We start from the raw sequence: 12,453 nt of genomic DNA, 5'->3' as shown, positions 1-12,453 counted from the left end.
TGAAGTTCATTCTCCGGTCAGCGCAGGCCGAGCAGGGCTTTTCCAGTGACCTGAACAGGAGCGAGGGGAGAAAAGGAGTGGTATATTATTAATAAAAATGAGGAGGTCTGTGGCGGTTTGAGGTAGGAAGGGGGTTTGCAAGACAGCGGCAACAACGAAACACCAAGACAGGGAATAATGAAATAAATAACGGAAAGCACAACATGAGAGATGGGAGAGAACAAGCTAGAGGAAAGGGGATGCCTGAGAACAGCTTCATAATTGGGCAAAAGTAGTGGATTTTCCCCAGAAACCTCTTCCGAGCTTCACCAACTTGCAGATCGACAACTTATTGAGTCAGAGGACGCGTCGTATTTTATAGCTATTTTTTTTTCCTTGGATTTGTCTACTCTCTTCTTAAAAACTTCGGGCATCTGCAGCATTTTGTAGCTAAGTCCCACAATTTAACCTCCCGCTACGACACTACCTCTCTTGTTTTGAAACTTGGTCTGACTTGGAATCGGGAATCTAGCAAAATTAACCCATTTCCACTTCCTAGTGATGTATACGGAGTCAGATGTTAGAAAGAGAGGGGCAGTTTCAGTACGCGGAGAACTTTCAGAAATGTTTTCAAAGACAGTCTGTATTTATCTATGGATAACCTCCGAGTCCAGGACCTGAAAGCAGCTTTCGTGGTTTTATTTCATACATTCGAAGTTTGGGAAAGGAACAGCATGATCTCGCTGCACACACACAAATCGATCCCAAAATAACTGCGAGCTGCCAATGTGATCGTGAAAAGAAGGCCCTGAGAGGTCTCGGGAGCAACGTTCCTAGCAGAATTCGGAAGGGATTGATGCCATTGTCCTTGGCGCTGGCAAGATACCCTCAGGAACGCCACATACCATTCTGGTCATCTGTATCGAAGAGAAATAAATAATAACACGACTGGTGGAGAAATATGTTGCTGAGATGAGGGAGAGTGGAAAGTTTGGGGAGCTCGGCTAGCTCAGCACAGTCAGATGGTGGCCAAGAGGGACATTTCTGCCAGTAAGAAAGGGTAAAAAGGGTAAATGTTGTGGAGCAGGAGCCATTTAAGGCCGATGCTGGCCCAAGAATAAATGCCTAGAAACCAGTCGCAAATATATTTAGCACGAAAATCAGAAGAAGGTTCTGGCAACAGCTTCCCGGTGGGAATAATGGTGGCAAAAGATCTTAAGAGGGAACTTGAGACATTGATGAAAAGAATTATACAATATAACATTTGCAAAGGCTGGAGGGTGCAGCAACCCAGGAAATCCCTCCACCGTATGTTCCAGTTTATTTTGAACCCTTAAAGGCAAAATGTAGCATTTCACCCTCCCTTGCCTCCTGCTCCAGCCGTCCGCAGCCGGGCTTCAGCAACCCTCTGAAAAGCTGTTTGAAGACGGAACAAGACACTGAATTTATCTTGCAATTTTGAATTCCTTTTTGCTGTTCCTCAGAGAGGAAAAGTTTTGGAAACTATTGCCTAATTTATGTATGCAAAAATTGGTATTTAATAAATCTTCTCAGACACACGGAGTACTACGTTTTATCCAGTTTTTCCTACTTGCCAGACTTGCTTATTAACCACTTCCCCATAGCATCCAGCCAATATGCAAGCCCTATTTTTCTCTAAGTTGTCCTGCTCAAATGTATTTGCTGGCCATTCCCTGGGTAATGCAATTACTGAGGAAACCACGGAGAGATTTCCCACTCGCATTCCTGTGAGAGCTGTCTTCGCTGGGGTCTGGCAGCTCTGGCTAAGTCTCTTTGGCAAAGTGTCTTTCCCTACCAGCCTCCGAAACATTTGAGGTGGACGTATGAATTAAACCCAGGTCCGTTCTTTAGGGAGATACCTGCCTGGTTGACATCAGCAGTTTTTCACGGAGAGAAGGAAAAAGGGCTGCGTGAGTTCTCCTTTTCCCATCAGGCTGGTCATTTCCATGGTGTCTATTTTCTAGTCGTATAGGAAGTGGTTTCATTTTCCTTTCGTTTCTGTTCCTTCCGGCTTTTTGGAAATGTCCATCACCCCTTTATAAAACAAATTACTGCCTTCTTGATCCCTCCGAAGGTATGTTATCTTTGACCTCCATGGGATATCCTCACATTACTCACTGTCCAACAAGAGAATGAAGACAGTGTTTTTGAGGAAGGCAAATTTATGAATTTATTGGTCTAGTATCCCTGTTTCTTCAAATGTATGACCTAGCCAGCTCTCTCCTGATCCCTTAGCAGAATGGGCAGATGCTGATTTCCGGCAGATTCCATTCACGATGCTTTACAGAAGTCATACATTCCAAGCTGCTTTAAAATTTTGCTTTGTATTACCTCAGTAGGCTAACACTCTACCTGTCTGCACACAAAAGGAAAAAAAAAAAATAATCACACACTAAAAACCCCAAAACATGCCCTATCAAACTCTGAAACTAATAACTGAGACTGCAGCCAGCGTTCACATCCAGCAGCTCAGGCCGTGACAGGCTGCCTGACCCGTCATTTCCCTGCAAATCGCTAGCAGCGGCAATTCCCAAAGACTTAAGAGTTTTCTGCACAGAGTGTGAGGTTTTCAAGAAGGAGATTTAGAGATATTTAGAGACCGCGCTTTTCCCTGTCAGGATAACTGTGATCCATGGGGGAAGGAGTGGGACAGAAAGCCCCACGCAAACAGCACAGTGTGACCCAGGGCGGCACACAAAAAATATATATATATATTAAAAAAACCAAGACGATTAAACTAAACAGTATTCCCTAAAAATGAAACAGTTTCAGAACAAATACGAGGCCTTGGTACTTATTTTAAAAACGTTCTTTAAGCCTCAACGATTGTTTGGTGGTACCTTTATCTACAGTCAGGCCGAGTAAAAGTGGAAAGTTCAATGTATCCAGGAGGCGTTCGTGTCCGCACCTCCCTCCCCTGCTCGGTGCCGGCGGCCCCGGGGCAGCAGCTGCCCGCCCCCCGCTCGCTGCCCCGGGCCCGGCGGCTGCAGGGGGCGGTAGGTGCTCACGGACGGCGGCGGGAGGGCGGGCAGCGGCTCCCAGCCGGCCCGGGCCGCTCGGCTCCACTGGAAACCCAGCCCGGCGGCGGGGAGGGGGGATTGGCGACAGCCCCGCCGATGGGGTGACCCCCTGCCCGCCTCCCCACGGGGCTCGGGGCCGCCCCGCCCCGCGCTGCGGGCCGAGCCCCGGCCTCTCGCGGGCCGCGGGAGCGCCAGGGGCCGGAGCCGGCGCGGCTCCCGCTCCCGCTCCCCTCAGGGCCGGGCCCGCTGGCGGCGGGGGGTGGGGCCCGGCCCGGCCACTTCCGCCCGCGGGGGAGGGGCCGCCGCGAGCGCAGCGGGCCGCCCACGTGACCCGCCGCAGCACCGCCGCTCGGCGCGGCGGCGTCTCTCTCTCTCGCTCACTCGCTCTCTCTCTCACACCGTGCCTCCCGTATCCCTCCGCCCGCCGCCTCCTTCCCCGCCGCGGGACGGGGGTTGGGTTGGGTCGGGTGCGGCGCGGCGAGGGGCGGGCGGGGCGACGGGTTGGAGCGAGGGAGGCGGCGGGGCGGGGCGGCGACGCGACCCGCCGGTTCGTGGGGGACTACTTTGTCTAGGCGGCGGAGGTGGCGGAGGGGGCGGGGCGGCGCTGCGTCCCCTCTCGGAAGCTGCAGCCATGATGGGAGCCTAGCGCTGGCGCGGCGCTGCTGGGCGCGGAGCAGGCCGGGGGTGATGAGCCAGGCCGCGCCGCCGGCCCGCACGCCCTGAGGAGCCGCCGCCGCTGCCGCCGCCGCTGCCGCCGCCGCCACCCCGCCGCGGAGCGCCCGCCCGGCGGCGCGGCCCCACCGCGCGGCTCCGGGCCCGCCGCCGCTACCGCCGCCGCCCCGGGCGGGGAGCGGAGCGGGGCGGAGCGGGGCCGGGCCGGGGGGGCGCCCCGCGCCGCTGTCACCATTGCTGGGGCCCGGAGCGCCGGAGAGCTGCTCTCTCCGCCTCCGCCTCGCTCGCCTCAAAGACGGCGGCGGCGGCGGCACCCTCAGGGACTCGGCCCGGCTCCGGACCCTCCCTGCTCGGCCGCCGCCGCCGCTGCTCCCGCCCCGCTCGGCGCAGCGGCGGCAGGAGGAGGAGGAGGAGGGGGCAGCCGCCGCCGCCGGGAGCCGCCGCCGCCGCGGGGGGAGGCGGGCCCGCCCGGGGCTGAGCCGCCGGCGCTGCAGGCCCCGCTCCCGGGGCCGCCCGGTGGCCGCTGGCCCGCCGCCGCCTCCCGGCCCCGCGCCCCGCCGCCCGCCCCCAGCGCGCTGTCCCGGAGCGGCCCCCGGCTGCCAGACATGACCGCCATCATCAAAGAGATCGTCAGCAGGAACAAAAGGCGATACCAGGAGGATGGCTTCGACCTGGACCTGACCTGTATCCTCCCGGCGGGGACGGGGCCCGGCACCGGGCGCTGCACGTACAGCGATTGCATCAGACCTGCGCGGCGGTTACCTAACGCCGCCGCTCCGCCGGGAGCCCGCCGGGGCTCGCCCGGGCCGCCGCGCCCTCCCCCGCCGCCTCGGCCTCCTTTTGTCCGGGCGGCCGCCGAGCCGGGGCCCGGCAGCCGGGGCGGATTAACGGGAGCTCCGTGATGGCCAAGGATTAACGTTGGCGCTCCGTGGCCCGCCTGCTGCCACCCCCGTGTCGTGGAGCTGCTCCCCCCGCCTCCCCGGCCTGGGAGCCCCTGCTTGCTCCGGAGCACCGCGGGTCTGCCACTTATCTCTGCTTGTATTGATTTTTCAGCTCATAGCAAATATGCCTGTCCTGCCGTGACTCACGTCCAGAGCACTTTGTATTTTTTTAATTTTTTTAAAAATTTTTGATTTAGTAACTCGGCTTGAATTGCAAATATAATCGTGGCAGGCCTATTGCTTTAGTCTGCGCGGCAGGAGAGGCGAAGCCCGTGTCCTCTGCCCTGATTTCCATCCATTCAGCAAAGCAGAGCCTGTGCTCAGTTGCAGTACAATGCAGCAAGGTTCTCGATGGCAAGAAGTGACAATCGCTTCTACCAAATTAAAAAAAAAAACAACTCTTTTTCCTAGCACAGTGTGTGAACCATGCTTTGACATTATCTCAGATACAGTAAACACGAGGATGTGTTACAAATGAGAGCATGTTAGGTGTTGTTGAGGAGGATTGTGAGGAGTGCAATTCTGGAGTGTGTAATTAGTGTGCAGTTACAACGGTAGAAAAGCATCGCTAGTGTATAGTTTTGGTTGCCTTTCAGACAGATGTGCTGTAGTGGCAGCGGGCAGATGTTTGGCTTCGAATCCCTTGCAGAGTTAATGGTATGTAGTGGCTGTCCCATGGGTATGGTCCTCTCTGTGGTGGAGAAAAATCGTTAGGTTTGAGAGGTTTTGGAGCAAGAAGTTTGCTTAAAAATCAGAACTGTCCTAGGAAAAATGAGTATTGACAGTAGTATTCAGAGCTTGACTTATCCCTGTAGAGAGTGCTTTCTGTTCTGCAGCAGGGTCAGGGTGAAATTTATTGTTCCTTGGAGCAATCACGCTCCTGGCATAGCAAATGTTACAGATAAATCCAGGATCAAACCCGGTAACATCTGTAACTAGTGCAGAGCTCGTGCTGTTGCATTAAGCCTTGGCCTAAAACTTTGGTGGCTTTAAAGCAGCCCGAAAGGTTCTTGACTTCAGCAAGTGGCTGCTGAGCTTTTAGTTAAAAAGCAGTGGCTCTGGTATGTAATTCCTGCATTCTATTTGTGGTACTGATAAAATATAATATTAGGCTTGTGTTCTTAGTTGTTTGCACTTGGTTGTTTCGTTGACCTGCGACTAGGGCAGCTGTAACACTGACTTAGGCCAGTGCAGCACTTAATGCTGACCTGCCAACAGAAGCTGGAGTTAAAATTTTTGATTCTCTGAGTGCCAGGAACTTCAGGGTTACAAAAAGAGTTAAATGGTGGCAAAATGATGAGGTTTTGGAAGTTGAAGAGTCTGACGTTTCAGGGATCTTTGCCCAGATGTGCCATTGGTAGGGAGAGATTTTCTGACTCAAACAGATCTTTTTAACTAGTCATCTGCTCCCAGCAAGAAAATTGGTCACTGTTGAATTTGGATTTCTCGCTTAAGGTTGCTAATGGTATGTCAAATGGAATTTATTGCTTATTTTTTACTTTTTTTGTCTTGCTAATTTTATTCTTAGCATTTTGCATTAAAAGTAGGCCACTGATCACTGGGCTTAGGCTAATTTTTTAAAAGGAGTGGCTAGCTGCAATTTTGTAATGAAGTTAACGGCATTTATTGAAAAGGTGGGTTTTTCATGATTGCAAAAGTATCTTTGGAAGAAGCTTAAGAAGCTTGTACTCCCAGGTTTTTTTGTTTTTTGTAGCTGCACATTTTGAACAGATAATTAAGGAATGAAGACTGCTGCCTGTACAGTATAATGGCTTTGCTTGAAGGCTGACATTGCTACAGAAGCAAAAGTTTAATGTTTTATCACTTTGTGCAGGCTTCTTGGAGATGTTCTTTTTGCGGGGCTTTGATGGGATTGTTGCTTGTCGTACCTGGTGGCTGGAAGATAACCTATATATTTGTTACATAGATGGAGGGCCAAACTGGGAGTTAGCTCTCCAACCACACCATGTCAGATGAAGAAAGAGAAAATTTGAAACCTAAGCACGCTGTTCGGGAAGGCACATGGGGCATGGTAGGAGAGCCGGGGTTTAAGTTCTCAAAGGTAGTTCTCGTCGTGTGCTGAAGCTTAAAATGTTGAGACTGAAACAAGCAACCATCTGCATTCCTGCTGTTGGTTAGCTTTGCTTCCCTGTGCACCCCGTGTCCTCTGTTAGAGATTACTGGTTATTTCAGGGTAGCTGCTTCTGTCAAGCTAGTAAAGAAAGGTTGACAGGAGTTGGATAGCCCAGTGATTAGGGCATTTAGCTGGGATGTGGGAGCCAGAGGTGTGAATTCCTCCTGCAGGAAGTATTTCTGTACAAGTAGTTCAGTGGTGGTGGCTCCAAAATACTCAGTCGCTGGTGATGACGACCTGAGCTCTGGGAGGTGGAGAATAAATAAAGTGAATCTACAGTGAATCCAGGTGCGGTGCCTGATCTCCAGCCTATATTCGGTCATCTGTCTTGTCTTCTACCCATTTTTGAGAGAGAGTTCGTGTCTCAGGGGGACAAAGACTTGCGGTCTGTACGTTTCGGTCACAGCTGATTCTCCCAAGGTGTGGCAGGGAATACCTGAGTGCCAAAAGGCAGGCTGGGTTGGAGCGGGAGTGCCAAAGTCCCCTTTGAGGACTGCTGTATTGAATCCTGTTAAAGCTGGTGCGGATTTATTATTATTATTATTATATATTATTATAGTAATATATGTTATTAATATGTGTGGTACAGCACATCAGGCTTGGGACTCTGGGTTCCTGACCAGTTGGTTAAGAATTCTTCCTGTGTGGATATTGTAGGATTTTAGGAAAGGGAAGCAGTGACTTCTCAAAACCAGTAGCTTTAGATACACAATGTGAAAATAGTCCCGTGTGCTAGTTAGGAAAGAAGTGTCTTTAAAAAACATACTGACGTTACTTTTCATCTAATCAAATGTTCTTTTCTCTCTGAACAATCTTTTTATACACCTCTTGGAAAAAAATATTTTGCAATTAGAAGCAGAAGGGGTTTTAAAGGTGGGGAACTTAAATCAGCTTTTTAATACTTTCAGATGGTGTATTTATTCCTGATTTCTTTGAGTTTCTATTTCATTTCTGTAATACTGGATGCAAAAGAGATGGAAAGTTTGGATTAATGGCTTTCTTCTAAGATGGCTGCGTTTCTTTATGATGCAATGACCGTTACATTTTCCGAGGCAGTATAATCTTTGATATTTCTGAAATTATGCAGCTTGGTTGCTGACCATTTTACAGCAGAGGACAGTGAAGAGGCAACTTCTTGCACGTTGCATTGATTGCTTGTGTCTTGAGAGGCTCGTGCATAACGGAGTTTAGCAAGTGGCTTAACTATTTGAGACTAAAGGGGGAAAATTCATGTAACTGCTTCTCGTGCCCGTTATAGCTTTGGTTAAGCTTTGTCTCAGATTTCCAGGCCTTCTGTTATGCATGAAAATGGCCATTTAGGCTGAGCATAGGGCAGAGCATGCCTACCCTGATGCCTAACTGAAGCATCTGTAGCTCGTGACCTACATAGTCGTATAAACTGCAGCAATATTCAGTAAAGATTAGATGCTGGGTGCAGTTTGTTTACAAGCCTTGCGTGTAGTTTTTAGCATAGAAGGTTAAAATTGCAAGTGGAAGCTTCTTAGAGTATCATACCACTTTATGTTATTTGCAGTCCTAAAGCTCTTCGCATTTTTAATGAAATTTTAAATTATGTGACTTCACTCAAAATGGCTCAGCTTCCAGGAAAAAAAATGCATTAGTGGCATGAGGTTCGTACTGCATTTAAAAATAGAGCCCGAGTTAGAAATGCCATTCGTTTGAAATATTTGGTTTCATTTTAAAATTGAAGTTTCTTAGATGTTTTGTGACAAGTTTTTCTTGTGCACAAGTGCAGTAAGGGTTTAGAAGAAATGAACTGGCAACACATTTTATTGGTGGAAAAGTATTTCTTTGTTCTGGAGTAAACGATGTTAGTTAGCAGTGGTAAGAGCCTGACAGACTCGTTTTGCTCCTGGAGCCTGGGATGGTCTTGGGTTTTGGATGAGGAGGTTAGTGCCGGTTTTGCTGTGAATTCATCAAATAAGTGTTTCAATTGACAGCAGCAAAATGGTACAGGCCGGGCAATTCTCAGAGTTTGATTCAGTTCCCTGCTTGCTGTAGGATGCATTTGATCTTGAGAAAATTAAGTCTTTCTGCACTTATCGAGGATGAAAATTTTTGAGTAGTCCAGATGGAGAAGCAAGGTGGCGATGGATGCAAGTGTGTTCATGCATTTTCTCTTCTGGGGTTAGAGACGTGCTGGATCACTTTTCCTCACAACCTAAAAAAAACCAAACCCCTTTGACACATTGCCATAGGACGTGCATATTTGTGGATAGCATTGTTTGATGGTTGAAGCCTACGCACAAAACTTATGCTGTCCGAGCAAGCGCTCTGTTGTGCAACCCTCGCTGCGTCCATCCAGAGTAACCCCAGCCCTTTCTGCCCTGCTTTATCCACTGCAGCTGCTCAAAAATGGACTTACAGACGTTTGACAAATTACAGCTCGTCTCTTTGCGCTTCCTTAAATGTAGCGCAGGCTTCCTAATGAACCTGCTCGATCTTGCATCATCAGAAATTTTTAATCAATGTGCAGCGTTGCTGGAGACTGTTTGCACAAGCTAAACATGAAGTTAAAAAATAACTGCTTGTGCGCACTTTTACATGGGCAAAAGCTGTAAACTGATGAATACAGCTAATGGGAACACCTTATAAAATCTTCTTAAACTGTGACCTTTTAGAAAAAAACACAACTGAAACTAGTCTTTGCTGAAATTTGTTTGTAAGCTTAGTTAAGTGTGTGTAATTTTCAGAACATCCAAAGCTTTGCTGTCAAACCTTAAGAAAATGCTGAATAAAGTGCAAGCTTTACTAGGACTGATACTCGTTTTAAACTCTCTTTTTCTTAAGGAAAAATCCAAGTTCATCGTCATTATCTCATATATTAAGACTGATGAGGTGTTGGCACTTGAGACCCTTGAGAAATTATCTTTGAGGCTGGTCAGTGACTTTGGTGAGGACAGTTAGGTCAGCGCTGAGGACTTCTGAAAATCCCACCCCTTAAGCTCTCGGTTTAGCTCTCGGTGTAATTGGTTGGACGTGCGTCCACACTGGGTCCAACTTGAGTCTTGAAGAAGGCTGGGGAATTTTCAAAGTGCATCTTTCTAGGAACTGGAGACAGTCAGAAAGGCCTTTCTGTCCTCAAGATAATTACATGTGACTTCCACTGACTTCATGAGACGGTCACGGCATATTTAGGGAAGAGATATAGCTTTGAGCACGGGGCGTATGCAACACTTGAAATGGCTACTATTGCCGTGGTATAATACAGGCGGAAAGATTAGTTGGCTCTTGCTGGCTGTTAGGCTGGCGATCAGTGGATTTCTTTGGGACAAAAATATGTTTTTCCTGTGCTATCCAGTGCTACACTTAATACATCTCATTTAAGGCCTTTTTTTATTCCCAAAAGGTTTTGAAGTACAGTGACTGCTGTAGAGAAGGCTGGTATTTGCTAAATGACGTGTTAAAACACTCTGTAGAGGCGTAGAGAGTTTTCTAATTTTCTTCCAGAACAGAAGTGACTGTATATTCCATTTTCTTCCTTGTAGGATGATTTGGACACCTAAATCCCTGTGCATTGCAGGGGAGGTTGGACTAGGTGACCCTTGAAAGTCCCTTCCAACCCAAACTATTCTATGATTCTGTGATCTTTTTTTGTTGAGGAAGCATTTGATATAATTTGTTCAATAATAATATGACTGCAAGAACATGTTTCATTAACACATTATGTTAAAAACCCCGTGCAAAAAAAGTAAAGCCGTGCCAAAACTAAACTTCAGAATGCAGTAACTATGAAGTTGAAATTTTATGTATAAAGTTTCTGTCTACTGAGTTGCTTTTGCCAGTTGTGAATCTCTGAATAGTTTCTTAAAGGAAATGATATTTTTAATGGATTAGTTTTGTTGCCACATTAATACTCCATAATCTGACAAATTACACCCCTGGTACCTTAGCCTGGAGTCTTCCCTTACAACACGTTTAAACAAGAAAATGGCTCTTGTGTGATGATTTAAGGGACAATAGTTGTGTTAGAACAAACTGGAAGAAAAGGGAGGGGATAGGCAGTTGAGCTGTCAAATCCCTTAATTACATTACAGACCAAAGTCGCTGTCATTAGTCATAGTGAGCTCCCTTTTAAAGCCCATCTCCTTTCTAGCTTGAGCATCCGGCGAGTAATCTGGAATTTGGAGCTACGCATGGTTTCTGTTCATTTACTCTGCTTAATGTAGGGTGGGTATTGAAGGTTAGTTATTGCGTGACTTTTTCAGAGAGGTGAATGGGATGTAGCCTGGAGTTGCGAGTAGTGATTGCTGGATATGCCTGATGCCTCATCTTAAATGTTAATATCAGGGTAGTTGTGGGCTCCTGTGATGTGCCACTCCTGTGAAGGTTTTGGGAATCAAAGTTGGACACATTTGTGCATTCATGTGAGTTACTGGGATGGTGATTTCCGGACCGCAAGAAGGGAATTTATTTTATGATATGGGAACATTCATAAGTGGCCCCACAGAGCGGGATCTTTTCTGAAAAACGAATGCTTTGTGGGTGGTTGACTCTATTTCGGGGTCAGAGATTGCTGTTAGTTTTTGAATGTATCTAAGTCCCAGATTGATATTTCAGATACAAACAAAGCCTTGTTCCCGTTTCTAATTCAAGCTAGCATCTTCTTTGCTCCTACAGTCATCTGCCTCGTTTACCGTCTCGCCTATGAGGCCCCGAAAAAAGAAGTGTTGCAGGATGGAAGTAAATAATCGTGCGATTAGGCCCTGTATTATGCTGCATAAATCTAAGTTTTCTTAATAACGATTTTTAGGCAATGTAGCTAACGTAGTGGGCTCTGTGATTCAAATGGTAATTGACTGTGCAGCTAAAAAAATTAAACTCAACTGCTCTGTGTTTGGGATGATGACTATTGCAAAAGCTGGCATTGTTCCCTTTAAAGATGAAGTCCCAGCTTCACAGCCCCAACGTGCAGCAGTGCATAAAAACTGCTTCATATCCAGTTTTTTTTATAGTGAAGTGCTTAAGAAATGTCTTTATAAACTTAATTCTGCCTTTGTGGAGCTGTGGTATAATAGCTTTTAATTGTATGATTAATTTTCTTAGAGGCCTCTGCTTAATTCATTGTGTTGCCTGGGTATATATCAGGTTGGAATTAAAGTAGTTGTGTATTTTCTGGTCTTTAATTTCTTGTGTGGGTGAGTTAGAGAAGTAATGTCCTTTTTTTGTGCTAACATAGAGAGGAGGAAAACACTAAATCTTATTAGAATGAAACTAATATTATCTACTTGGGGCTTTCTGGTTGAGAAATGGTTTATTAGGATGGCCTTATGTCTTGTTTTGCTGCTCGCCTTTATTTTCTCCTGGATCACCATCCCCATACTCCCGAATTGAGGTTTGCTAAATTCATACAAATCCTAGGTTTTTTGGCTTACATTTCATAAAGCTTTTCAGTGTGACATATTTGTCCTCCAGCCCGATAGCTATTTTCAATTCCCTTGTCTCTGAAAGTTTTGGATGTCCTTTCAGACTTGCAAAAAAAGTTGAGACTGAGCCATTTTTCACTTCCTGTCAGTAAATATCAAAGTAGTGACTCTCTGTGCTGGCTTCTTTTTACTGAATAAAATTCTTGTCTTTTTCTGTGGGTGTTTGAGGTTAGGATATGCTTAAGTACACATCGGTACTTCTTTAAAGGAGATCCTGCGAAGTGTGGTAGCGTGCTGAG

General features: G+C 47.3%; 1 protein-coding gene across 1 annotated transcript in view; it reads left to right on the top strand.

Moving 5' to 3' along the window:
• The first annotated feature begins 4,211 nt into the window (after positions 1-4,211).
• The window catches only part of PTEN (phosphatase and tensin homolog), a 46,264-nt gene continuing 38,022 nt past the window's right edge, over positions 4,212-12,453 (top strand). The window contains exon 1 of the mRNA XM_065639137.1: positions 4,212-4,376. Within this exon, the coding sequence (XP_065495209.1) occupies positions 4,298-4,376 (79 nt within the window). The 5' untranslated portion in view covers positions 4,212-4,297. The remainder of the gene's footprint in view (positions 4,377-12,453) is intronic.

The sequence above is a fragment of the Caloenas nicobarica genome, chromosome 7, assembly GCF_036013445.1.
Source record: "Caloenas nicobarica isolate bCalNic1 chromosome 7, bCalNic1.hap1, whole genome shotgun sequence".
Lineage (NCBI taxonomy): Eukaryota > Metazoa > Chordata > Aves > Columbiformes > Columbidae > Caloenas > Caloenas nicobarica.
This window is presented reverse-complemented; position numbering and strand designations above follow the sequence as displayed.